The 10,861-nt window shown below is 40.2% G+C and overlaps 1 protein-coding gene across 1 annotated transcript; it reads right to left on the bottom strand.

Annotated features, from left to right (window-relative positions):
• Positions 1 to 242: 242 nt before the first annotated feature.
• Positions 243 to 5,981, bottom strand: ydjc (YdjC chitooligosaccharide deacetylase homolog). The gene is made up of 6 exons (XM_063017667.1): positions 5,914 to 5,981; positions 4,536 to 4,720; positions 4,294 to 4,450; positions 2,102 to 2,201; positions 1,748 to 1,925; positions 243 to 1,165 (listed from the first exon to the last, which is right to left on the bottom strand). The coding sequence occupies exons 2-6, from the start codon at positions 4,697 to 4,699 to the stop codon at positions 829 to 831; spliced, it is 936 nt and encodes a 311-aa protein (XP_062873737.1). The 5' UTR covers positions 4,700 to 4,720; positions 5,914 to 5,981; the 3' UTR covers positions 243 to 828.
• Positions 5,982 to 10,861: the final 4,880 nt, after the last annotated feature.

Raw genomic sequence — 10,861 nt, 5'->3', positions numbered from 1 at the left:
CGTTAAGCTTGTGTTTAGTTGGTATGAAAACCTGCAGTCACTCACTGTGGCTTATTGTAATCAAAAGTAATAATGCCCTATATAATTATTTAAAATAAATACATAAAAAAAGTTTTAAGATATTAGGTAAATACACACAATTTTGTTTATTTCCCCAGGATAGTTTATTATCTAAAGTTTCTTTTTTTAACTGTAGCCCCTCATAGCTCTGACTTGCAACCCACTCAGTCACTCATGTTAAATTGATAATACATCATTTATTTGCATATTAACACTCTTATAGTTCCTAAAACAGTCAAAGTTTAAATCTGACTAATATTTTCCAGTTAAAAGGGACGGAAAACATGTCCAATGTAAATAATCCCACTGTGACCAGGGCTTACATTAATAAAATATTTAATCACAAAATGTTTAATGTAAAATATAGCAGCACTTCAATCTTATTTATATTCACCACATTTGTATATTAACACAGTCAGTTATTGCTCTGCTCTAAAAACAGATAACACACTTTTTAATAATCTAATCGAAGTCAATGAGAAGTTCAGTACAGAAAATATGTAAAAATTCCTAAGATAAGGTTGTAAAACACTATGGTTGACTTTAAATTAAATGGTTTATCCAAAACCAGTGCTGAGGAACAGCCTAATGCGTCAACACAGTGATCTCTTAAGAAGCTCAGACTCTGACTGTCATCACCTGGCTTGTAAATTAATTTATCTCATGAGGACCAGAAAGAAGGATTATGTTACTCAGGTGTTGCCAGACACATCTGTAACAAACCCCTCTGAGACATGCAGCACCTGAGGACATGGGTTACACATGCCATTAGAAGTCACTGAAGGCACACAAGAGGATTCCCTGCTGATTATAGTAGCTGAGCAGTGCTGGGTCTCTGAGCGTATTAAGCTCCTGCAGACGATCTAAAGACTGGGAGAAATCATCTGGTCCTTCACCACAGCCGCCCTGCAGAGGAAGACTTGGGTATCCAGGATGCACCATCAGCTCAGCTGTAATTGGCCGGGATGAATCAGCTGCACAAAGGTCGTCAGCCTGCGCTGTTATTGATGTGCGCGCCTCTAGAGCAAAGTTCAGGGCTCTTTTGAGGTTGGTAAAGGACATGTTCTGTCCCATTGTGCTGAGACCCAAGTACACATCTGGCCATCTGTACAAACACATAATAAAAACATCATTAAGAGAGTAAGATGGCTGATAACTTACACCAGTGATTATTAGCCTGAGCTTTAATGGGTCACAAAGGGGAAAACACAGACAGCACACATGCATTAATGTGTAGGAATAATAGGCCTGTGTGGGCAGCACTTCCATTATTCAGGCGAAAGCCTTTGGTCCACAGGGTTGCAGTACATTTTGACCTTTATTGTGCTGAAAGGTTTCTGCATATATATGTTGAATTGTTGATTTTACATTAAATTGTTTGATTTTTTTGATAATTGTGGATGAAATGTTTAAAAGAATCAAACAGGATGGGGAACCAGATAAACCATGGATCCTGCTTTGTGCACATGGACACAGTTATCGTGAAACAGAAAAGGTCCTTCCACAAACTGTTGCCACAAAAGGTGAAAGCATATAATTTCATTTTATGACTGATTTTATACACCAGTTAGGAATGGATGTAGCTAAAACACCTGAACTTAACAGTTAGAAGGGTGTCCTTTTTTCTCCGAATAGAAAAATTGCGATTACATATGTAGTAAATAGAAATATTTGCAATCCTACACACCTGATCCCATGCCGGTGGAAGACCTCTATAGATTGGAGCGTATCCTTTTCCACCTGCTGGTAGAAGTCTCTGAGATTTGGAGGTAGAAAATGACAGGAATGCAGACCAGGCTCCACTGGTACTCGTGTGTAAGGAATGCCAAATTCAGATAGAACCTGCACGAACACTTCTCGCACCTCTGCAAGCAAACAGCACAAAAAAAAATTATGTGTAATTTTGTCTGTATTTACAGCAAGGTTGTGTAATATTTAACCAAATCACAAAAAATCTTTACAGTATGTGGAACAAACAAATAATGAATCAGGAATATGTGTGACAGGAGTTATCCAGATGAACCCTGGCTGCTGTCTTTACCTGGCAACACGTGAATATGTTGATGGCCATCCATGTGACTGGGCAGGTGACCACTGAGCTTACAAAACTTCTTCACCTGGGCTCTGAGCTCTGCTTCCACCTGGCAATCAGAACTTGATTATACAGGATGACCAGTAGGACAAGTTGTTTTGGACAAAGAAGTGTGTTCCAATTATTCAGTCATAGAAAAAGGACAGTTCATTATACAGAAATAAATCTGCCATGTCATACGTGTCCTTGACATTTTTTTATGCCAGATGTGTATACATATAGGTTTACACTTTTAGTGCTGCTTTACTGTTGCCTTTTTAACACCTGACTAAAATGTAAGCATGTATCAACAATGTTTCATATAGTGTTGCAAAATGACATTTTGTATTATTTCATGCTCACCACACTCTGAACTCTTGTCCTATAATATATAAGAAGAATTTTAAACAATGCCACTCCCACCCGAATTGGGCTGTATTGTCTGCAAACCCCCAAATTAGTCCTGTACCCCAAGCTGTCATGTTGGAACCTACAGGAGTCCAACTGTAATTCAGAGCTCTAGCTTAAGGCATAAATAGTTTTCGATTTATTGGTGATCCATTGTTTATAAGACTAAGTGATGGGTAAAACACACTATACACTGGATGCCAGTCTATCAAAGGACACCTAGACAGCAGAAAACATTTAAACAAGACAGTTATAGAAGTGATCAATTGAATTTTGGATCCTTGAACTGTGTAGCAACGATACAACCAGCTAACACAATGTGCTGCCTAAACTCAAATAATGACTGAGAATTATTATTCACTGACAATGGCCCTGCTGCACTGACTTCAGATTTCCTTAATGTGTCAATCAGGTAGTCAATCATACTGTCAGCTGTAATAGCTGGGAAATCCTTGTATATTTAGTGCATCTTTTGTTTGCTATTGAAATTAAGACACATGCCTAAGGAGAGGATTGTATTTGACCTGTCTACTGCTGGCAAACATGTTTAGTAACTCAAGGCCTTCAAGACTGTATCACAAAATACTGTATGAATTAAATGTAATCCTCCACCGTACTGAAATGAGTTTTGCACATTCCCACTGTCTTTGTATAACTGTGAGTAATCTATAATTACAATGTAAATGCCACCAGGGCATCGCAACCTGGAATCATGTGACAGTAAAATGATCTTGATTTTACAGAATTTGTTTTATTGAGTTTAACACTAACCACTTTTCAGCAGCTCTAACTTCTAGAAGTAAATTTCTCATTAACTTTCTCCATGAATTATTCATTTTTAGTAAGACCTTTGCTTTGGTTGGGGTTGCAAATGGGTTTTGAGCATTTTCTAACACACTACAATGCAGACTTGTGTCATGGACAGGCAATATAAAGTAGCCTAACCCCCACCTTACTGAATGTTTGTGTAAGGAGGGAAAACCCAAATGTTTCGCATGATGCCGTGCAAAAGGCCACACAGACTGTAACCAAAGACAAAGACTGAAACAGAGATTTTAGGCTACCAATGCCCTCTATGCCATTGTACAGCTTATTTCTAACAATATTTAAGTAACTCGAAGCTGAGGTTGAACCTGGGTTACTGAAACTGTATGGCACCAACATTACATGGCATGCCACTGTATCACCTTATAGTAATTTTGTCCAACCATACCAACCAGCTGAGTAATGCTATAGCAAGATGGCACATCAAATAAAGCAGGTGGGGATCTGGATTCTAACCTTAGCTAAGGTTGCCATCTGTAAGATGTTTTTCCTTTGGGTACTATGGTGTCTTCCCACCTTTCCAAAATGTGCCAGTGGGTGCATTGATTGTCCTTAGATGTGAGTAAGTGAAGGAATGAATGGGCTCTGGTTTACAGCAGCTTTTCACAGGGAACTTTTCCCCCCAGACAGAGGCAGATTCAAATGTTCTAACTAGAACAGTGAGATAGTTCATAGACTGATTTTTTTATGTTTTATCAGTAATTAGCCTTACTAATTAGGTTACACTTCTGACGCCTTTAAAAAATTGGTGGTGATTGTTTAGCAACGGTGTGTGCTTATGAATGGTACATCACTGGGCAAATAAACACCTGAAATCAGACCCTAGAGTCCTTATTTACACTTTACATGAGTGTATATGTCTACGTCTAAAACCTCAATGTTTAGATCTATTGCCCTGCGTGAACATATCCACATTGTGTTGTACTTACATCAGCCATGTTCATTTTTCCACTCTGTAAAACGTCTCGAAAGCCCATCTTGCCATGAAAGAAGCCATCTTTATTGACAAGTGTGGATCTCCTCAGCTCCTGACACACTGGGAGACCTTCAGAAAGGTTAGCATGAAGTCCCATAGGGATGCCATGTCTAAGAAGAAAAACAAAAGTAACAGGTGATCACTTACTGCATATCCATCAGAATTAAACTAATACGTACAGCTACAGTTTCTTACCTGTGTGACAGCTGGACTGCATGTTCTGCTGATGCCCCGTTCACCAGCAGTGAGGTGTTAGAGATTCCTCCTGCCAAGAAACCTTCAGCAATACCGCGGTTCCTCCGAGGGCAATAGCCAAAATCATCTCCCGTCACCACCAGCTTGACTTTGGGCTGAGGCATGTTCAACAGCACCTGTCCGATCTGCTGACACAAACGTCACCTGGGGTTTTATGATCGAACTAAAGCGTCTTTGAGTATCTTGAAAAGCGCTATATAAATAAAATGTATTATTATTATTATTATTATTAAACATAAATCTATTGGTTGTTGCTTAATGGGCGGGTGCAATAATCTCGCACAGTCAGTAGTTACAGTGTGGAATTATGATTAGAGGAAGTATAATGGTAAATGTCGTCAGCAACAAATTTTGTCAGGCGTATAGTTACATGGCTATGTCGTCATGCCCTTTGAGTCATCTGAGGTGGAACCACAACATTAAACCAGTCTAGTCGGAGATGCCAATGCTTTATATGCCAACACTGAATAAAGAATCAGTATAAAAGCAAACATACTGAGATCTGGTTTACAGTCTTGTTTTGCAGTGAACACAATCCAATATCTAATAGAGCAAATACACAGTGTGGATAAACAACTAATTTAAAAAAATGTGTCACTTAACACACCCTTGCTGTTATACACACAACTCTTCTAATAGACGGGCGGCACTGTGGCTCAGTGGGTAGCACTGTCGCAGGACCTTCACAGTAAGAAGATCCTGGGTTCGATCCCCAGATGGGGCGGTCTGGGTCCTTTATGTGTGGAGTTTGCATGTTCTCCACGTGTCTGCGTGGGTTTCCTCCGGAGTCTCCGGTTTCCTCCCACAGTCCAAAGACATGCAAGTGAGGTGAAAATTGTCCATGACTGTGTTGGACATTAAACTTGTAAACTGATGAATCTTGTGTAATGAGGAACTACCTGTTCTGTCATGAATGTAACCAAAGTGTGTGAAACATGATGTTAAAACCCTAATAAATAAATAAATAAATAAATAACATATGCCAACACTAAATAAGGAACCAGTATAATTGCAAGAGTACTGAGATCTGGTTTACAGTCTTGTTTTACAATGAACACAATCCAAGATTATACACAGCTTATACACAGTGTGGATAAACAACTAATTTATAAACCTTGTCACTTAACGCACCCTTGCTGTTATACACATGACTCTTCTAATAGACATTTGGGCACATGGACGCGCACTGTTATGGACTATTTAAAGTCATTCACTCGAAAAACAAAAACAAAACACCAATCGTTCTAAACAGTGCTGTATAAACATATGATATTCATGTAATGTGAATATGGCTAAATATATGGGATTTTGTACTTACCCATGTTATTGTACTATCTGTGCCATGTAAGCCAGTGCTGCCTCTTCTCCAGCTTGAGCTGATCAGCCCGTCCTCACCCGGTTCAATCCCAAATACCTTTCCTGTGTAAATTATAAAGCACTGAGTACTCCATTAAAGCCAATGGCTTAAACCCTACGTAGTCCATTTATATAGGGAGTATAGAACCATTTAGGCATTATCCTGACAATGAGTTGGCAACTTCCTTTTCCGGAGCTTACGCCCCCTACTGGACATCTAGTGCCAACAACAAAGTGGACAACAATTGGTTCTGGGGTTCAATCTTCACTTTTAGTCACTGTTTTTGAAGAGATTTCCATGTTCTAGTCGTGTTAGTGTGGGCTTCCTAGATGTCATCTCCAGAAAACTTGCAGAGGGTGGATTGCCACACCAAGTTGCCCATAGGTGCGAGTGAGCCAATGTGTACAAGTGTGATTTTGCTTTACAAAATGTGGCGCAGGACCACATAGTGAAAATGTATTTATTTAATTATTAGGATTTTAACGTCATGTTTTACACGCTTTGGCTACATTCATGACAGAACAGGTAGTTACTAGTTACACAAGATTCATCAGTTTACAAGTTTTAATGTCAAACACAGTCATGGACAATTTTGTATCTCCAATTCACCTCACTTGCACGTCTTTGGACTGTCGGAGGAAACCGGAGCACCCGGAGGAAACCCACGCAGACACGGGGAGAACATGCAAACTCCACACAGAAAGGACCCGGACCTGGGGATCGAACCCAGGACCTTCTTGCTGTGAGGCGACAGTGCTACCCACTGAGCCCCTGTATTAATTTAATTACATTTTTACAATTTAATCATTAAGCTGGAGCGGTGGTACGCACAGAACAACAACTCGTTCTGGGTTCAATTTTCCTATTTAGTCACTGTTTTGAAGAGATTTTCATGTTCTCGCCATGTTAGTGTGGGCTTCCTAGATGTCATTGTTTTTCTCCAATCTCCAGAAACCTTGCAGAGGGTGGATTGCTTACGCTAAATTGTCAATAGGTGCGAGTGAGCCAATGTGTAAAAGTGTGATGTTGCTTTACAAAATGTGGCGCAGGACCACATAGTGAAAATGTATTTAGTAACCAAACACTTGACTTGACTAACAGTTGTGAAGCACTGTTTGTACTAACAGGACCTCTATGTTTATTAGGACAGGTAATTACTGGTTACACACGATTCATCAGATCACAAGTTTAATGTCAAACACAGTCATGGACAATTTTGTATCTCCAATTCACCTCACTCGCATACTGTTGGACTGTGGGAGGAAACCGGCGCTCCCGGAGGAAACCCACGCAGACACGGGGAGAACATGCAAACTCCACACAGAAAGGATTCAGACTGTTCCACCTGGGGATCGAACCCAGGACCTTCTTGCTGTGAGGCGACAGTGCTACCCACCGAACAAAAAAGTATTCATTAACTAACCTCTTGACTAATGTAACAACTGTAAAGCACTGAGGGTTTGTACTTAACAGGACCTTTGTGTTGTACCAACAACCAATCTACTTATGCAGATTGTATTTTATACAACGTGTGTAAACGATTGATGCATTTTATATGTTTAAATTACTTTCTGTATCTTAATGTTAACCTGTTTATGCAAATGCTACACAGAAACCACTTATTTTTACAGCAGAGACACACATTGTTTACAGTCAGACTGAACACACTGTAAAGTCAGCTATTCAAACTGAAATCATTCCTTTGACTGCCAACATTATAGCCCAGTAGCCCTAAGCTATCGGTCTTGTTGAGTAAAGTCTGAGATTGACCCATAAAATTCAACCTCCCTCACCTTAAAAGGAATTATGTTGATGTGTATAGAATTGAATGAAAATCTACTGCATGGAGTTAAATTAAACAGAAAATGTTTGTTAATGCATACAAACAAAAAAACATCTAGTTCTCCTGACAAGGTCCTACAGTGGCCATGAATTGAACATTACAAGGGAGGCTTCATGTAACAATGCATAGATTTGTTTTTATATGATTATTGGTACAGTTGTTCTTTATTATCCCTTACCACTACAATACACTAGTAGCCATAATTATAAAATAATTTTAAAAAAAAAACATGTAACCGAATTACAAATTACAAGTCTTAGAGTATAGTTAATAACACTAACAATTATTAAACACAATTGTATATAACAAAGGTTGTAGTGGTTATATAGTGGTTGCACTACCTTCTACAACTGCACTACAAAGGTAAAGTCTACAGTATGGGTTCAGTGATGAATCATAAAATGTTCTGTAGGATTTTTATTGTGTACTAGAGTGGCAAAAAAAATCCCATGGCAATAAAAGCTTACTTGACTGTGGACTGTGATACTCATATTTCAGCAGTTTGTACTACTATTTTGGTGTTTCTTATATCACACATAAACACCTAGACACATTTTCTGTCACCATAAGATAATAGCTTTTTTTTCTTCCCCACTGTGACCACTTTCTAAGTATCTTTATGGGTGCAGTTAAACATGGGTAGTAACAGCTCAGTGATTAGGGAACTAGACTAGTAATCAGAAGGTCAGTGGCAGGTTGCCACTGCTGGGTCCTTGCACAACCTAATAACCGATTGTATATAGTGTGCTATATACCTTAATTGTAAATGTACCCAACAGATGTGTCAACTTTGTACATGTCATTGGACATAGGGGCGGCACGGTGGCTAAGTGGGTAGCACTGTCGCCTTACACAGTGGCGTAACTACAGGGGGGGCAGGTGCACCGGGGCCCATGGCAGGGGAGGCCCCTCCACGACATTACCTCACTGCCCCCCACTTGGCTGCACATATTATGCATGTATTAAGGTAAGCCAAAAAGGAAATATATAGCAAGCACTGATATATATGAAATATAACTGCCACTATATATATATATATATATACAGTGTATCACAAAAGTGAGTACACCCCTCACATTTCTGCAGATATTTAAGTATATCTTTTCATGGGACAACACTGACAAAATGACACTTTGACACAATGAAAAGTAGTCTGTGTGCAGCTTATATAACAGTGTAAATTTATTCTTCCCTCAAAATAACTCAATATACAGCCATTATTGTCTAAACCACCGGCAACAAAAGTGAGTACACCCCTAAGAGACTACACCCCTAAATGTCCAAATTGAGCACTGCTTGTCATTTTCCCTCCAAAATGTCATGTGATTTGTTAGTGTTACTAGGTCTCAGGTGTGCATAGGGAGCAGGTGTGTTCAATTTAGTAGTACAGCTCTCACACTCTCTCATACTGGTCACTGAAAGTTCCAACATGGCACCTCATGGCAAAGAACTCTCTGAGGATCTTAAAAGACGAATTGTTGCGCTACATGAAGATGGCCAAGGCTACAAGAAGATTGCCAACACCCTGAAACTGAGCTGCAGCACAGTGGCCAAGATCATCCAGCGTTTTAAAAGAGCAGGGTCCACTCAGAACAGACCTCGCGTTGGTCGTCCAAAGAAGCTGAGTGCACGTGCTCAGCGTCACATCCAACTGCTGTCTTTGAAAGATAGGCGCAGGAGTGCTGTCAGCATTGCTGCAGAGATTGAAAAGGTGGGGGGTCAGCCTGTCAGTGCTCAGACCATACGCCGCACACTACATCAAATTGGTCTGCATGGCTGTCACCCCAGAAGGAAGCCTCTTCTGAAGTCTCTACACAAGAAAGCCCGCAAACAGTTTGCTGAAGACATGTCAACAAAGGACATGGATTACTGGAACTATGTCCTATGGTCTGATGAGACCAAGATTAATTTGTTTGGTTCAGATGGTCTCAAGCATGTGTGGCGGCAATCAGGTGAGGAGTACAAAGATAAGTGTGTCATGCCTACAGTCAAGCATGGTGGTGGGAATGCCATGGTCTGGGGCTGCATGAGTGCAGCAGGTGTTGGGGAGTTACATTTCATTGAGGGACACATGAACTCCAATATGTACTGTGAAATACTGAAGCAGAGCATGATCCCCTCCCACCGGAAACTGGGTCGCAGGGCAGTGTTCCAGCATGATAATGACCCCAAACACACCTCTAAGACTGCTTTATTGAAGAGGCTGAGGGTAAAGGTGATGGACTGGCCAAGCATGTCTCCAGACCTAAACCCAATAGAACATCTTTGGGGCATCATCAAGCGGAAGGTGGAGGAGCGCAAAGTCTCGAATATCCGCCAGCTCCGTGATGTCGTCACGGAGGAGTGGAAAAGCATTCCAGTGGCAACCTGTGAAGCTCTGGTAAACTCCATGCCCAGGAGAGTTAAGGCAGTTCTGGGAAATAATGGTGGCCACACAAAATATTGACACTTCAGGAACTTTCACTAAGGGGTGTACTCACTTTTGTTGCCGGTGGTTTAGACATTAATGGCTGTATATTGAGTTATTTTGAGGGAAGAATAAATTTACACTGTTATATAAGCTGCACACAGACTACTTTTCATTGTGTCAAAGTGTCATTTTGTCAGTGTTGTCCCATGAAAAGATATACTTAAATATCTGCAGAAATGTGAGGGGTGTACTCACTTTTGTGATACACTGTATATATACAGTGTATCACAAAAGTGAGTACACCCCTCACATTTCTGCAGATATTTAAGTATATCTTTTCATGGGACAACACTGACAAAATGACACTTTGACACAATGAAAAGTAGTCTGTGTGCAGCTTATATAACAGTGTAAATTTATTCTTCCCTCAAAATAACTCAATATACAGCCATTAATGTCTAAACCACCGGCAACAAAAGTGAGTACACCCCTAAGAGACTACACCCCTAAATGTCCAAATTGAGCACTGCTTGTCATTTTCCCTCCAAAATGTCATGTGATTTGTTAGTGTTACTAGGTCTCAGGTGTGCATAGGGAGCAGGTGTGTTCAATTTAGTAGTACAGCTCTCACACTCTCTCATACTGGTCACTGAAAG

Source organism: Trichomycterus rosablanca, chromosome 21 (genome assembly GCF_030014385.1).
Source record: "Trichomycterus rosablanca isolate fTriRos1 chromosome 21, fTriRos1.hap1, whole genome shotgun sequence".
NCBI lineage: Eukaryota > Metazoa > Chordata > Actinopteri > Siluriformes > Trichomycteridae > Trichomycterus > Trichomycterus rosablanca.
Note: the sequence above shows the minus strand (reverse complement) of the source record. Positions and strands in the feature narration are given on the sequence as shown.